General features: G+C 46.8%; 1 protein-coding gene across 1 annotated transcript; it reads left to right on the top strand.

Annotated features, from left to right (window-relative positions):
* Positions 1-696: 696 nt before the first annotated feature.
* On the top strand, positions 697-17,301 carry OTX2 (orthodenticle homeobox 2). Its single transcript, XM_078662092.1, has 4 exons — positions 697-1,147; positions 9,288-9,477; positions 11,721-11,872; positions 15,725-17,301. Exons 2-4 carry the CDS (start codon positions 9,381-9,383, stop codon positions 16,343-16,345), a joined length of 870 nt encoding a protein of 289 aa, XP_078518218.1. The 5' UTR covers positions 697-1,147; positions 9,288-9,380; the 3' UTR covers positions 16,346-17,301.
* Positions 17,302-17,429: the final 128 nt, after the last annotated feature.

Here is a 17,429-nt window from a genome sequence, read left to right as displayed (position 1 = left end):
TTTTATGTGTTTATGGGTGTTAGAGTGAGTGAGAGTGTGTGTATTTGCATGCTTCTTCCAAGTCTCTGTGCACCCCATCTCCAAGATCCGGGTGACAGTGACTCCACACTCTGCGTGCTGGCTGTATTTGAAATCACTTTAAATAAAAGCAGTTTAAAAACTGCAAACACCCATGGGGGCGTTTTGCTGTTTTTCTCTTGCCCTGCCCCGGGTACCAGCTCACAGATACTCACCCCAGTGCCATGAGTTTAGAGGACACGGGGCTGTCCTTGGTCCGTTTTTTTTAAATAATGTGTTCGAATACTTTACTCCACCCCCTCTCCAGCACTCCCCTCTCTCTCTTCTCCCCCCCCCCCCCACACCCCCTCCCCCTCCCCTCTGCCTCCTGCTCCGGCTTAGTTTCCCTCTGTTTGCTGGTGCATATTCTTGCCTTTAACCTCCAGCCCGCACCTCGTATTTTTGTTCCGATCCAAGGACTTCTTGGCAGGTTTTCTGCTTACATTACACATATCACTCCACTCTCGTTTTCAATTTTTTTTTCATCCAAGTGCGCACTTGTATATTTTATAGCCTAATCCTCATTTGTATCTTGCCTTCCCTTTTTGTTTTCCGGCAAAAAAAGTGGCGCGTTCTTGGCTGTCTGCAGCTTGCCCGGCACACGGGTGATTGCATGCGGTCCGGCCGTAATGTCTAGTTTTAATGTTCCTCTGCGCGCTTTCCTGCGCACTCCGTATAATTTTTTGCTGTTATTTGTTGCCTGATTGTCCTCCCGGTGCAGCGGTGGCCTGTTTTCCTCCCCCTGTGGTGCGGTTTTATTATTTTCCCTCTGGCTTAGATGTGTCAATCACTCTCCCCCTGCCATTGGCTGGAGAGTTTGCGTCAAAAAGTTGCCAGAGAGGCGCTTTGCTCGGCAAAAGCTCTCGGAGAGTCGAACGAGCACCAGCTCCGCTGAGCCAACAACGCCTGTGGTCAGAACCGGCAAACGCGCGCACCCCGCAGCACCCTCACCCCACAGCAGCCGCCCCTGAGGTCTGTTTGGGCTGTTTTTGTACAGATTTAGGAGGAAATTTGCAGCCTTTCTCGGCCACTGCTTCCGTATCCTGTTCCTTCCAAGCCAGAGAGGGACCATCGGACCCACCCTACCGAGGTAAGCGAGAAACGTGCCTTGTGTGTTGCTTGAGGTGTTTTTGTGGTGAGTGGTAAAGATTTAAACTTTAGCTCACATATGTTGCCTTTGCACCTCATAGAGTTTGGACTCTGCTTCCTAGGGTTTCTTTGTTTTTGGGTTATTTTTGTTTGTTTTTTGGTTGGTGTTGTTTTTTTTTCACTCTGTACGTTTTTGGATATGGTTTAGGTACATTCTGCAGGTGTTGACTCCTTTTATCTGACGGGTGAGTCTGTTGTTCTCCGGGCGCCTTTATGTATCGTACCACCTTCGCTTTTTGTTTTGAATTTAGAGGTAGTAATGTATGTAATATGTATGACCCTAGCACTCTGCGAGCGCCAGGTTTAATAAACCGTATTTCTGTTGTAGGTATTGGGGCGAAACATTTTTTAAACTGTGTTAACGCTTCTTCCGGTCACGTTTTTATTAATAATCAATTGGGCAACTGCCTTGTTCTGTCTTTTTGTCCGATTTTCGGACTCTGTCCTTACTCAACGAATATCCGCGCAGGTTTACAGAGAGAAAATAAACACATTCCTCGCCTAAAAACCCCACAACTGCCGCAGGCCACCAAACAAAACCCGATTTCTGATTTGTAAATGTGTACAACAGCATAGAGAAAGTAGCACGAAATATGTGGCCGGGCAGGATTGTATTTTTCCCTGTAATCTCGGGTCTTTTCAGCCTCTTAATGAAAATGCAAGCAGACCCGGGCAGATAATTGGGGAGGCGGGGAATCACATCCCCGACTTTTTTTTTTTAATGCCGGGCCAGGGGAGACTTTTTTTCTCACTGTTCCAAGGAAGCGTTTTCGTTCTAAAAAAAAAAGAAGGAAATGTCACCCTGCATATATTGGCCAGAGTGGAAAATTTCGGTCAGAAATAAGTGGTGTGTTAATCCCATGCTTCTTGGTTATTGGCAGACAGATAGCATCTTAAGAAGCTGCGATCAATACACGGCGAGGGAGGGAAGGAACCGCGGACCTGCCTCTGGCCAGACCGTATTAAAGCATCAACAGTGGGGCACAGTTTAAACCACCCTGCGGGTTATCAGGGTAAAAAGCGACATATGGACCTATGGGCTTTATTTTATTTTCTACTATTTATCGTAAAACTCAGTTCGTAAGGAAGTTTTATTTTGTCATACATTTCCTTTTTGCTGCGAAGACAGGATATGATGTAATACTGGTTTATATGATTATGTTTACATCATTAACAATACTGTGCGATGTGAATGAACAATGACACAGGTATGTTTATCCACTACAATTAATATTTTACTGGAAGTTAATTGTTCCTGTATACATCTAAAATTAAATAATTAAACATGGTTTGTTCCAATTTTGCAAGTTAAAATCACACTCTGTGTGTGTGTGTGTGTGTGTGTGTGTGTATATATATATATATATATCACCTCCTTATGGCTCTCTCCTTCCCCTGTTAAGGCGCTGCAGTCGTGGTCGCGTCGCTCCCGCAGTTGAGCCCAACTGCTATTTATTTACACAATATCTCTCCCTCTCACCGTGAGCAAGACAACGGACGTTGTCGAAACGCGTTGGTGTTTGTTGTTTTTTTGACCCCATGGATAAATAAACCAAGATGGAACTTTAAACGCAGTGAAGTGCTGGAATTGTTTTTCAAAGCGACTCCGTTTTCTCGCCCCACGAGGGAGAGATATTGTGTAAATATATATATATATATATATATATATATATATATAAATATATATATATATATATAAATATATAAGTGTGTGTACATATATATGTGGGGGTTGTGCGTATATATTTATGCATTTGTGTGTGTGTGTGTGCTTGTGTTTGTATATTTACACATTTGTGTGTTTTTGTTGTGCGTGTATTAATGATAAGGTAAGATCGTTTCCCTTCAAGTTGTGTGATGCATCAAAGTTAATCTTTGTGACTTCGTTTGCTGCCCTAGTTGATAAGTTCGCAAAAGTTCGATGAAGTTCACTTCTACAGAGCCTCTGTGATTGGCTGTGGTGTAGACTGCTTGTGTTTCCTCTGACAGAAAAAGTTCTTCAACACCAACTATTCGACCCTAGGTGACAGTACCAGAGAGGGTAGAATTACTTGCCAGAAACACCCAAATGACACTTCATAATAGCATCCTCCCAAAACTATAGTGACAGGTTGACTAGGATTCAATTCCATTTTTGGAATATTCTAATTTTTATTAAAGTTGTTATAAAAAAAACACGGATTCCAGTTGCACCTCGTTGATGTGTCTGCCTGTTGGGTTCAGTTCTTCTTCACAGCCTGTCTTTTTTAACTCCCCCTCCCCCCAGCACACACTATAGTGTAGTTTTCCCTAAAAAGCTACAGCGCACCAGAATCCAGCAACCATTTGTAACAGGCTGAAAGTTTCACGATGCGGAGACTGTAAATTGGAACTAAATTTAAACGTTAGTGCTTCATTTGTGCCGGTGCCTGAAGGCGGTGGGCACCGCCGCTCATTTTTGGGGACAAGGCCTATATTTTAAAATGAGACTGTGGCCCAGAACATTAGTGAGATGGGAAGGCTAAAAAGCAAGAAGACGAAGAAACAGAAAGGACAATTGCGAGGAAGTAAGTAGGATTGAAACCGAGTCGGCAAGAGTGAGATTGTCAGAAAGCAAGTGCAGACCGGCAAGAAAGTGGCATGAGGTGGACTTCAGCTCAGGCAACTTTAGGAATGGGCAATTACTTTGGGGTTCGGCAAATACTGATTTTTGACAGCACCCAAGGCGGGCTCCAAAATAAAACACAGAGCCCCCCATCCCCGGTTGTTTTTATGTTTATTTATTCAATTTACATACCCACACTGCCTGCACTTGGGTGCAGCCAATGCGCCCTGCATCTCGCACGCACATCCCTCCTTCATTTATTGCACCTTTCATTCATTCATTCACCCCCGCCCTTTCTGAACCCCCGTATGCCAGCACTCCTCCATCCAGCCCCCACGCCAGGTGCCCACCGGGGCCGGCAGGCGGCAGCAGGTCCGGATCGCGCCCGGCGGAACCTTAATCACCGCGGAAGGTCCGCGGAGCAGGCCGGCGTCCTGTAATTAGGGCAGCGTGTGCCGCCCGGATTATCTCGTTAATTTATCAAGAAAACATTTATTATAATTAATTCTGGGACAGGGTAATTAATATCGAGCGAGCGTGGAGCAACTGGTAGACCAAAGTATGGGGGTCGGGTGGAGGGGGTGGGGGCTGACAGATTGCACCGGGACGGCGGAGTTTGACTAAAAGGGAATCCGCGAATCCGGTGCCAGTCCGTTTTTTGTATGAAATATGTAATCGGGTGACAGCTGTTTCTCTCCTAGGTGAGTAACTTGTTGTATTACTGAGGCCAGTGACATTTGGGACCCAGTGGGCGTTGGATAAACATTTTAAAACCTATTCACAAATAACTTTAGGCTCGGTCTGTGGGGAACAGAGACTCTGACCTGGCAGTGTGGGCATCAAGGGTAACAGACATGGAACTCAACTCTAGGGGGCGACAGTAACAGGCGGGTGTGGGGCGCTGGGGTGGCAGCAGGGAGTGAGAAACAAGACCCCAACAAAAGAAGGCGAGGGTAGCAAAGCTGGAGGCAAGAGAGGGGTTTCACCCCTGTCTGTGAGGGTAGATGCACTAACCTCAGTGTCTGAGGATTTCTGGGGTAGAGGGCAAAATGAAAACCCCCATGGCTGGGTGTACCAAGGGGGTGAGGAAAAGGGCCGAACTCCAGGGGTATGGGGGTGGGGAACTGTGCGGACCGTCTGGAGCTCAGGATAAAAATGCATGGAGTTCAGAGGGTCGAAATCCATGGGCACCAGTGGGTGAAGAGTTGAGCACACCAGGAGATGAACCCAAGGGAGGAAGATAAAATGGCCGAAATGCAAGGGCTTGGGGCAAAGATGCGTGCATTGCAGAGGGTTGAAACCTCGAGGCAGCAGCGGGTGAGAGACGCCAAGGGGTGAGAACTCCTGGAGAAAGGAGAGAATCAAAGGTCAATGTGACCCAGGAGCTGGCAATACCGGGAGATGGGCACGCTATGGGGCCCGAACTGCCAGGGCTTGGGCCACACATGCATGGAGGTCAAGGGGTTAGGGACTAGGGACTAGGGACCGAGCCTGAAGCAGTTGACAGGATGGACATATTGTACACGGATGGGTGAGAAACAAGGGTCCAAGGTGGGCAACCAAACGCCATTTTACGGGGTCTGTCGCCCTGATGGGTGGGGGCAGGGGCTGGCTGTGCCAGGGGTGTGAGAGCCGGGTGGCTGACACTCAAAGGCTGAAAATGTACATCTAACCTTGGGTACCTTGCTACTCGCCGAAAAGCGCTTCAACGGCTCCTCTGGGTAGAAAGCGCTATATAAGTACAATTACAATGCCAGGAGTTAGTGAGACTGGATCAAATCTAGGGTTGGGGTCGAGAGGAATGGGAGCGAGTCCGATTCTCAGAGCAGGGACAGGGGGGCGGTGACAGGGGCAGTGGGGGCACAGGATCGACCCTCATGGGCGGCAGAACAGGAGCTGAGACAGACGAGGAGCCGACCCCTGGGGGTGTCCGGGTGGGAACACTTAAGGCGAGAATGCGGGAGGGGCACGGTTCTGACAACACCAGGTGGGGGTTACAAGGGAGGGTAATCAAATGGGCCTACCTCAAGCCCTAGTGGAGAGGTGCCTAGAAGTCAGGGGGTACAGCAACCCCCTGGGCACCAGAGCGAGGGAAGAGGGGCGAACCCCACATGCTGCCGGCGCCATGTTGTGGGTAGAAATGACTGAAACAAGGGTTGAGGCCAGTATCGTAACACAAAATGATGGGGCACCCGGCAGAATGTGATGGGGGGGGGGGGCTGGCCATATCTCATCGTTATTCCTTGGGCAGGATGCCCCCCCCTGGAGTGTTAGGGTCCCCCGCTCCGCATGACCTGCACGGGCCTATGTTACACCCCAGGTCCAGGCCAAATGGTCCGGGCCACGTCCACTCGAGGGACGAGGGGCCGATGCTGACGTCACAGGATGGAGAGAGGGATATGACGGTCCACAGCAAAGTGCTGCTAGGGCAACGTGGACGGAGGTCGAGGGTCAAAACCTCTGGACATCAAAGTGCGAATGGCAAGGTGCCAACACCAAGGGCTGGCAACACCAGGGCAAGGGGTCAAACACTGAACCCGACATGGAAGGGTGCAAAGGGGTGAGAGGAACAGGGAGGAACACCAGGGGGGGGGGGCGAACCTGGGGCGCAGATGTGCCAGGCAGTGAGAAATATGTATGCGGGTGCAAGTGGCGGATGGAACATGGAGGTAGGGACGCTAGACTGACCCCCAGAGAATGTGAGCACGAGGGGTGAGGGCAAGGGGCAGAACCCCAGCTGCTGCGGTCACCACGGGGTTGAAAGGGACGGGGCTTAACCTTCAGGGACGGGGCATACCGGGGGAGGGGGCAAGGCCCTAAACCTAAGGGAGAAGGGCCAGCGAGGGAGGGGCACGGGGCAAGGAGAAGGCTGTGCCCCAGTACACTTAAGGAGACTGTCCATTTTCAGACGTCCGTTAAAACTTTCCATCGTGCTCCAGTCCCCGCTCTCGGACGAATAATGGTTTATCCCGAAAGGGAAGGGGGGGGGGGGTGCGCCTTTCCTCAAGCGGTCTCGATTGCCGGCGAATGGCTATATCTGTAGACTGTTTGAAGAGACCCGGGGGATCGGCGGAGATATGACGTGCGCCTGTCAGGCTGTCACTACTTGTCCTCACCCGCCTGACAGCCGACATGACATCATATGTTATCAGATTAACCTTTGAGCATGTAACACTCTCCCCTTCACACTCAGGAAAGTGGCTCACCAGATCTGTCCTCTCTGTGGAACTGCGAAATGGAACACGGCCGCCTATAGTGAAAGTTCACAACACAGAGAAGGATCCGGCAAATGGTGTACATGATACAGAGGAATACACACACATATATATATATATATATATATATATATATATATATATATATATATATATATATATATATATATATATATATATATATATATATATATATATATATCTCAATTGAAGCAACCGCTTGGGTAGTTCTCATAACAAATATTTCAATCTATCTGAGGAGTGTAATGAATTATTAACAACGGATACGCATTGCTTAGATGTATTTGCATTTTTCACGTGTGCCACTAACTGAGGTTTGCAATTTCACTAAATGTAGGCATTTAAGTAATGTGCATCAGACACATTGTATGATTTTTTTTTTTAAATGCGACACACGAATAATACATGCACGAAACTGAAATGAAATACATTGAATTACTATAGAACGAATCACATACAGCATATCGAGAGGGAATCCTACTAAATCTTGTGTCTGGTACAGGATAGGCGGATTCACGAAAGCTCCCAACAAACATTGGGTAAAGAGTTCAGAAAAGTTTGGCCTGCGGGGGGCAGCCATTATTTCTCAGCCATTTTGAAGCTCTGTGGTTGTGTTTCTAGAAAGTCAGTGAACGCCACGTGCCAGCTTTTATTTGTCTCGCTCATTCCCCTTCATGACTTTTAGAATGTAGTTTGTTTATTGCGGGAGGACAGACATACAAGGGGCAATGTGGTAATTCGATGTTTGTAGACTGTTAGAACATAGTTACTGGATTAAAAAAAGTAGCTTGAAACTAAATATTTCAAGATACAGTTATATAATGAAGTTGACTTTTTTCTGATTATAATGTTAATTCAATGTTAATTAACGGTTAATTGTCGAAACAGTGGTAAACGAGAATAAAAGAAACCAAAACATACATTCCAGGTGAAGTTTCCTGTCTGTAGATTTTTTTAAACTGCTGAAAGCAGTAACGGAAGAAAGAACGTTCTCACCTTCAAATACAATTTATTAAAATATAATAAGATATAACCATTTGTTACTTCGCAATTTCGCACCAAGAGAAACATACACTATAAACCTCATGGGCGTGGTATAAAAAATATGTGAGAAACGATATCTTTAACCTAATAGGTACGAGATTATGCTAAATGAAATAATAACTTAAAGCCCAATTGTTACATTTCTAAAAGTTGTGAAAACAATACTGATTTAAATACCAATAAATATAATATTAGTTATACCGTGTGCTATGTAGCAGTTCATAAAGCGGCCCTGCCGCTTCTAGGCACTGTAAGTAACAGTCGTTGTTATTATTAGTCAGTTTATGATGCTCAAGGCCAGTTGGAGAAAACTACACATTTCCACTTTTGCCTGTATAGGAGGCTGAAGCTGGTGCACTTGGACAGCACTCGGCGAAAAGTTCTAGGCGCTATATACGCGTGCGGTTTCACAACCCCAGCGTTTACACTTGACTTTAGACAGCTCTTGCTGGCCTCGCATAAACCCTCCCACAATATTCCGGGTGCGAGACTTTTGTTGACTCCATCATCAGGCCTGGTGAGGTTGGAGCCGGCAGCCGCTCAGTATTGTTTATTGTTAATGACTTGTTTGTTTATCGCCCCCACTCAACACATATAATCAACACCCTCCAAAGGCCCCATAACTGTGTTATGTGCCTTCCAAATCTAATTACCCAGACTACTAATTAGGTGAAAATGGGCCTCGCGCTGAATGCCGGCGGGCAGGGCCGTTGCTCCAGTTCGCCAGGCCTCAAGTTGCTATTTTATGATGTAAATGGAGCCACATTCGGGCCCCGGCGCAGCGGTTTGAATGTCGAGGAAAGCCGGGGAGATAATTAAAAGCTCTGTTGGTGTAATGACCGCAAACTAGGCAGAGATAGGGGTCGTGAATGCCCCCTTTGTCCACCCCCTACAGGCTTTGTTATCGGCATTGTTTACACGAGCGAGGACCCCTTTGTCTCGGGAAATGGCCCCAATCAGGCCTTGTTTGAGACAATTAGCCGGTGGCAGCCCGTGGGCCCTATGCTAATGGCGGGGGCTGCATCTGGAGCGGGAGGGGGAGGGGGTGCTGGCCTGGCTGGGAGGCGTGTTGTGAGTGGTGGGGTGGGGTGGTGCGTGGTTGTGGGGCACGCTTATCTGCTCAGCAGAGCCCCTGGCGCTTCACACTGGCGTGGGGAGCCTCAGAGCCCGGGACAGATCAGCTCAGTAGCACTCTCTGATTGTGTCTCCTCTTCTAGGCGCTGAGCACCGGGAGCTGCGGAGGAGGTCGGAGCCCGAAGTGAACCTGCGAACCGCTTGTTTTTACGACGTTTGTCCCTCACAACTTTAGCATGATGTCTTACCTGAAGCAACCACCTTACACCGTGAATGGGCTGAGCCTCACCTCGTCGGGGATGGACCTGCTGCACCCCTCCGTGGGGTACCCCGGTAAGAGGCGCCCTCACCTCGTTATGATGTGAAGTGGGGAGTCTGGGACTGATTCCTCCGCTGTGTCCGGCTAATTCACATGGTCTGCGCTGACTCTACGTCAATGTTTTGAGTGCTTGTTCACTACAGCCACTCTGAGTGAAAGTTGTGCACACCTTAACTTATCCCCATTCGTGGTATTTACCTCTAGAGATTCCGAGTAAGCCAAGGATCGAGTGGCTGAGGAATGAACCTGTACCTGGTTGGATGTGATTGGTTTGAAAGTTTGTAAAGCTCTTTGTTACCCCGGGAGGTTGGCCTGGCGCTAGGAGCACAGTCACAGCAAATAATGCATTGCCTTTCACACTAAATGCGTGATTCTCTAGTAGTTTCCTGGAGTGTGGGGCCTTGGGTTGAGGTCTGAGGGAGCCGGTTGTGGGGAGCTTCTTCCAGGGTCTGGGCGCCAGAGGCGCAAAAGAAAAACCGACGATGCGGTTTCAGGAAAGCCGCCTGAGTAGAGCAAACTTCACCTCATGGGTCTAAGTGCGTGATGAGTCCAGATTCTACCTCGTGCCTTTACATGTGTGATCAATGCACGAGTGCAGACTTTACCTCATGTGTCTAAGTGCGTGATGAGCTCAGATTCTACCTTCATGCCTTTACGTGTGTGATCAATGCACGAGTGCAGACTTTCCCTCATGGGTCTAAGTGCGTGATGAGCTCAGATTCTACCTTCATGCCTTTACGTGTGTGATCAATGCACGAGTGCAGACTTTACCTCATGTGTCTAAGTGCGTGATGAGCTCAGATTCTACCTTCATGCCTTTACGTGTGTGATCAATGCACGAGTGCAGACTTTCCCTCATGGGTCTAAGTGCGTGATGAGCTCAGATTCTACCTTCATGCCTTTACGTGTGTGATCAATGCACGAGTGCAGACTTTACCTCATGTGTCTAAGTGCGTGATGAGCTCAGATTCTACCTTCATGCCTTTACGTGTGTGATCAATGCACGAGTGCAGACTTTCCCTCATGGGTCTAAGTGCGTGATGAGTCCAGATTCTACCTCGTGCCTTTACATGTGTGATCAATGCACGAGTGCAGACTTTCCCTCATGGGTCTAAGTGCGTGATGAGTCCAGATTCTACCTCGTGCCTTTACATGTGTGATCAATGCACGAGTGCAGACTTTACCTCATGTGTCTAAGTGCGTGATGAGCTCATATTCTACCTTCATGCCTTTACGTGTGTGATCAATGCATGAGTGCAGACTTTACCTCATGGGTCTAAGTGCGTGATGAGTTCAGATTCTACCTCGTGCCTTTACACGCGTGATCAATGCATGAGTGTAGACTTTACCTCATATGTTTAAGTGCATGATTAGTGCAGACTTTACCTTGTGACTTTATTTCACTCCTCTGGCGTGCATGATGAGTGCATGTGAATTACGGTGTGCTTCCGAGGGCAGAAGGAGTGTAAACTTTTACTTCACGACTCCGAATACAGACTGTCTCTCTGGTACTTTAGTACGTGATCTGTATGTACCACGAGACTCGAAGTACAATGATGTGCCTAAGAATGGCATTGAATGCAGATTTGTTTCTGCGTGTAGTGCAGTGTTTACCTCACGGCTTTGAGTGCACGATGAAATCAGACCACACCCATGGGTTTGAACGCATATATAGTGCATGCCTTGCCCCATGTCTCTGTGCTAACTATATCTATTTCACGGCTCTGAGATCATGATGTGTGCAGTCTCAGATGTGAGGGGTCGTGTGCGAGAGACCAGCGCTTCGCTTCATCATTAGGGGCAGATTTACAAGCCCCTTGCGCCACTTTTACGTCATTTTTCCCATGTTAAAATGACGCAAAAGTGGCGCAAGGGGCTTGTAAATCTGCCCCTTAGTTTTTTATTTCAGGCTGATTTTCTGCCCGCAGTGAATTCCTCCCCTGCAAGTTCGCCTGTGTTTTTGTTTGCTGTACAGGAAGCCTGCAGTTTGAGTTTACTTTTTGATAAAGTTTCGTCAACTGCTTTCTTTCATTTAAAAGCAGGCCATGGTGCACTTTTCTAGTTGTATGTGGTGCGCGCCGGGGATTAGGGGGTTCTTCCGCAGTACGCGGCTCCTCAGGTGCGTTGGGGTCACGTGCGGTCACGTGGGCCCTGAGGACGCTAGCACGTCCCTCTCGAGCACGTCGCCGTGAGACCTCGCGCACCGTGATCACGTACAGCCACGCTCACTTTGCTTCCATTGGTGTTCCCCCTGCAGCCACGCCCCGGAAGCAGCGGCGGGAGAGGACCACCTTCACCCGGGCCCAGCTCGACGTCCTGGAGGCGCTGTTCGCCAAGACCCGCTACCCGGACATCTTTATGAGGGAAGAGGTGGCTCTGAAGATCAACCTCCCGGAGTCCAGAGTGCAGGTGCGTGAGAGCTTGTGCTGCCCAGCCTGTGCGCGCTGCAGTATTACATACAGCCCACTTGTCCACCCTCGAGGACTTACATACATTCCCTGAGATACTACAAACAGTCCACCAGGTATAGTTTGACAATCCCTTTGGTAATACGATGAGCCCACCTATCCGTTTTAAGGATTTACAGACCATTCCTGTAGCACTGAAAATAGTCCACACTTGTCCAGTTTGAGCTCCTAAAAACTATCTATCTGGTATTTCAAAAAATCCACCCACCAATGAGGGATTTAGGGCAGTCTTGAATTCCCAAAACCTAGACCTCACTATAGGTTGGACAGAAGTTAGATCTCATTATAGGTTGGCCAGCGGAAAGTTGCTATAATACTACTCCATAACAAAAAAAAAGTGACCTCTCATCACGGACAGACAAAATCAGGCAGGATGAGGGGGCATTTGTCAGCAGATCACATCACTCTGTGCTCGTCAGCCCATCTTCATGTTGTTACAAAACCACCTGTCCAACAATTGGCTGTTATCCCATCACTGGCGTGCCTTTTTTAAAATGCCTGGGTATTAAAACAACTCTGTTATCGATCTTATAGGACTAAGGCACCACCACTACTCAATCCTTTGGGTACACTAGTATCCCACCTTTCCATGTCGTAAGACTTCTAGGAACACCAGAGACCTAGTCAATTTTTTCACATTGGAAAAATCATGTGAAGTTTTCAATTTTTGTGGTATGAGAATGTCGTGAGATTTCTTCATGATTTTGCCCACAAGAGACTATTTCAGCAGAAAATATTCTGTGTGAACAGCAAATCCCTAGCCAAGACACAGACTCCTTGCACCAGTCTCCTGCCGGTATATTTTGTCACTTTTGAACAAGAGTTACCCCCTCGCATTCAGTTGTCACACAACACACTGGCCACAAACATTTCGTGCAATATGGCTAATTTTATCAAAATTTGAAAAGAAATTGTGATTTTGACCAACATGCACTCACCGATTCACTAGCTATAACTAAACACTCGTGTGTGTCCTTAGGACCTGAAGATACTGGTAACAATCCATGTCTACGGACTTGCAGACAAACCAATTTATTTCTCTTCATAGGGTATTAAATTGGCATACACCCATCTCTCCAACCAAAGGGTTTACTAATAACCACACTCCCAGCCAGTGAATTTTCAAAACACCCCACCTGTATACTTGGGGGGACTTAATGACTATCACTGGCGTACAACAAAATCCCCACCTGTCGCTCAGGCCGATTTATAGCGGGGAAGTAGAGAAAGCCTACCTGTCCACTTAAGAAGGCTTACAGTCTAGCATGCAGAAATTCTACCTGTCCCATTAGGAGGACATGTACATTATTTAAGAAGTACTCACAAACTCACATTTGCTCAAACTTACTTTCACAACTATCAGTGATTTGCACCATCTAAAATCATGTTTCCCTAGATGCTTGGAATGCTAAGTATATTTTTGGGGGGTTTCCCTCACTACTTGCTCATACAGACTTACAGTCAGTTTATTACCACACTTTTGTGTACTTCTCTGCTTTGACCTTCTATTTTATCTAGTATGGCTATTTACTCCTTCAAGTTATTTATATCTGCATTTCCATACTTACCCTCACATGTATGCCATTGTCTTAAGCCACGTCACATCCTTTATGTAGGAAGTTTCCATTCTACATAGCTGATCTGAAGTAAAGTCCAGCAGAATTATGTAAATAAACAATCTTGGTGTTTTCTGCATAGTTATGGATTTACAGCACTTGTCACATATTATACCACTGCTGCGTAAGGTGCACATTTCAACAAAAATGTTTCAAGCTAAAATGGATGAAACGTTACTAAAACGTTACTAAAAAAACGTGGTACCGAACACTGTTTGACCCTTTTACAAGGTTATCTGTTACCTGTATATTGCTTCATTCAGATATTAAACTTATCCTAACGTTGTGTGTTAAAATAAAAAAAATAGTGAAATAATAATAATGCTAAACAATGTGTCGCATTATGCACCATCATTTGCCATTTCTGTTTTGCATGATTTAGTCAACTTTACTGCACAGTTTGGCCTTGCATTGCTAGACAATTTCCAGTGGCTCTCACTAAAATGTACATAGTTATTGCTGGCCGAGTTTGTGTTTCCTAAAACATGATACGTGAAACCCCAATATGCCTATTTACATATAAGCTAATTAAATCACTTATGCTCTCACTCATATAAATGCCATATGCCTGGTCCCTGTTTGTGACATGTTTGTATTGTAATCATCAAGTATGCAGGTTTCCCTGTGTGCATCAGCCTCCACTGTGACAGCAGTCTGCAGAATGGAACTTTATAAGTTTTATATGTAGCAAATTCCACAGAACCTTTCCTTTGTGCACTGCTCCTATTGCTTAGAATAGGGCATCCCGTGTGCCATTCTACCTTGTTTCTGAAACTCCGGGTTTTCCATTTTCCCGAAATTGAGTTTTTGGCTGAAGCACACATTTTGCATCAACTTGAGAATCACTCATTTTAGCCTCAAAGATTCCTCTTGTGATAACCCAAATCAATTCATTGACATACAAAAATAAAGATACAAAGCTATTCACTTTGCACGAATCTAATTTTGGAGTAAACGTTCTTAGAATCTGCTGTGTGGTGAATTGGTGGTTTTGAAATTTTTTCAAGCTGGCTCATAATTAATTTAACTGAAAACAATGTGCAGCCAAGCACTATGGTCCCTTGGAAGAATGCAGTGGTGCAGGCTCACTCAGAATACCCATGTGAGCCAGGGAGGCTTTGAAGCTGCCTACATCCAGGATGTATGTGGTTTCAAGTCTGAGCAGTAGTAGTCCCTGTGTATCTGGAGAAATGTCCCACACTATCTCCCACAGTATATCCTTGATGACCAAAAGCGGAAATTGATTCAGAGTGCACCCACTTCGGGCCCAGATATTCACTTTTACTCTAGGGATCCTGAGGGAAGACACCTCCATTCCAATCTGAATCTCGTTCTATCGTTCAGCAAGATGAAGTGTTATTTCTGTTGCAATCTGACCAACTCTAGCTGTGTTGACTGCAACTCACAGCTAGTTTTAAACTGGTCTGACATTCAGCCACAATTACCACCTCTTTCTGCTAGGGTTTTGATTTGTGTGTGAGATGAGAAAGTCTGGTGGTAAACTTCTGGCATTAATGATCACCACTTGCCTTAGGGAAACAGCCTTTACAGTGCGGTTCTAAACATGATGTGTCTTAACAACGCAGTCCTAATCACAAACTCGTCTTTACAAGGCATTCCTTTACCACACAAGTCGTTACAATGACTTTCCTTAAGGAAAGCCTTGTTGGAGTGATGTTGGTCTTTAAGTCCAACACTTTTCCAACTGTTGCGCATACTGGAGTTGGAATAGTAAATTATACTATTCTAAAGTTTGGCGCTTTCCTTAAGGCAAGTCGTTGCAACGACTTGCATGGTAAAGGAAGGCTTTGTAAGGATACATTCATGGTTCGGACAGCGTTGCTAAGGCAGGCGTGGTAAATGCGTACATGGTTCTGACATACAACCCATGCTTTAGGAGCTTGGAAACCAGTGGAGTAGTAATTACCTAGATGGTAAGTACCAAAGGATCTTGGGCACAAGTAGACTCCTTGATATTGTACGATAAACTACTTGCTTCCTCTGCCATTACTGAGACTGCAGTGGCTTCCTCATGTTATGTAATGGGCCTTAGGTGTATTATGCTTTGAGCAAATTCATGCTGCTTGCTTTTCCTCAATAAGTGGTGTTGCAAGTTGCCTTGCCCAGAACTCGCATACTGTCCATAACATTAATTGATGGTTCTTTTTCCCTTTAAGGTATGGTTTAAAAATCGCCGAGCTAAATGCCGCCAACAGCAGCAGCAACAGCAGAGTGGAGGTCAAAGCAAAGCAAGGCCGGCCAAGAAGAAGAGTTCTCCAGGGCGGGAAGTGAGCTCGGAGAGTGGAGCCAGTGGACAGTTCACACCACCACCTAGCACAGCCGTACCCACCATCTCCAGCACCAGCGCACCTGTGTCCATCTGGAGTCCAGCTTCCATCTCCCCCCTCTCTGACCCCCTGTCCACCTCATCCTCCTGCATGCAGAGGTCCTACCCTATGACCTACTCCCAGGCTCCGGCCTACGCCCAGGGCTACTCCAGCTCCTCATCCTACTTTGGCGGCATGGACTGTGGATCCTATCTGAGCCCGATGCATCACCAGCTGACAGGAGCAGGATCTACCCTCAGTCCTATGGGCACCAATGGGGTGAGCTCCCACCTCAGCCAGTCCCCAGCCAGCCTTTCCACTCAGGGCTACGGTGCATCCAGTCTGGGCTTCAACACAGCCACCGACTGCTTGGATTACAAGGACCAGGCCACCTCCTGGAAGCTGAACTTCAATGCTGACTGCTTGGATTACAAGGACCAGACATCCTCGTGGAAGTTTCAAGTTTTGTGAATGGGGTAAAGCAAGGGGAACTCTTTGGGATACATACACTGGGCGGGACATTCCAGCGTAGCAATTTTTTGGGTAAAAAAGACGCTTCCTGTGATCCAAGTCATATCAATCTCCTGCTCATATGGAATGGAGAAGAAGAGAATTGATCATGGCGACACAAGAAGGATTCCTTTGGACTGATGGACTTGTGACCTTCCTAGATTTAGCAGACAATGGTTACGATGTTTGGCGTGAGTAGTGGATCCGCGCCTGGCCTTTCAGCCCTGGTCTGCAGCCTGTGTAGGAGTCCGCTGAGGCGTCCAGTGTTGGCCAAGCACTACTGAAAGTGCTGAGATGGCGACGACAGGTCCGAGCTTGTGAACATTTCATGATCAAACCTCTAGCTGGCTCTGAAATTACCTTTCAGGACTACGTGAACTGTGCGACTGACTGTCCTAGATGCACTACTTTATTTAAAAAAATAAGAAATGATGTTTATAAGGAGTCAAAATGTAGTTTTTCAGAGACAATCAGTGTGTGTCTTATATAAATGGTACATCTGTGGTTTTAATCTGTGCTAGACTTCAAACTGTGATCTTCTATATTGTATGCAACTGTGAACTTGGCGCCACCAAGGGGGGTTCTTCTGCCACTGAATAGTTTATAATTATGACTGGAATTCCGAGCCCAGCCTCCATTACCATTTGCAAAGAATGCCTTTAGCCAGAGGCAAGTGTGCGCCCGGACCTTTCAGAGCCATCTGAGGAGGGGAGGGCCCGCAAGGCCTGGTGGCGCGGGCCCCTGGAGCCTGCTGTGGGACGGGGTGCAGGGGGCGCCGGCCACCTGACCTTCTTCAGCCGGCACCACAGAGGGCCACCTGTTTCTCTGCTCGCATATGCGAACTCAAGGTATATATGCATAAACCGTTTCCTTCTCCCGGAATTGGCAGGATATGTATGGTAGCATTAAACTTGTTCTAGCACAAAGAACTGGCCTTGCACCTTTCTTCGATATAAAAAAAAGTGGGTAGTTTGATGTCAGTTTCCTGAGAAAAGAGCATATTTTTTGTTTCTCCATTTATGTACTTGTCTTTTTTTAATATTAT

This window comes from Lissotriton helveticus, chromosome 9 (assembly GCF_964261635.1).
Source record: "Lissotriton helveticus chromosome 9, aLisHel1.1, whole genome shotgun sequence".
Classification (NCBI taxonomy): Eukaryota; Metazoa; Chordata; class Amphibia; order Caudata; family Salamandridae; genus Lissotriton; species Lissotriton helveticus.
The sequence above is the reverse complement of the archived record's forward strand: the minus strand, read 5'-3'. Positions and strand labels throughout refer to the sequence as shown.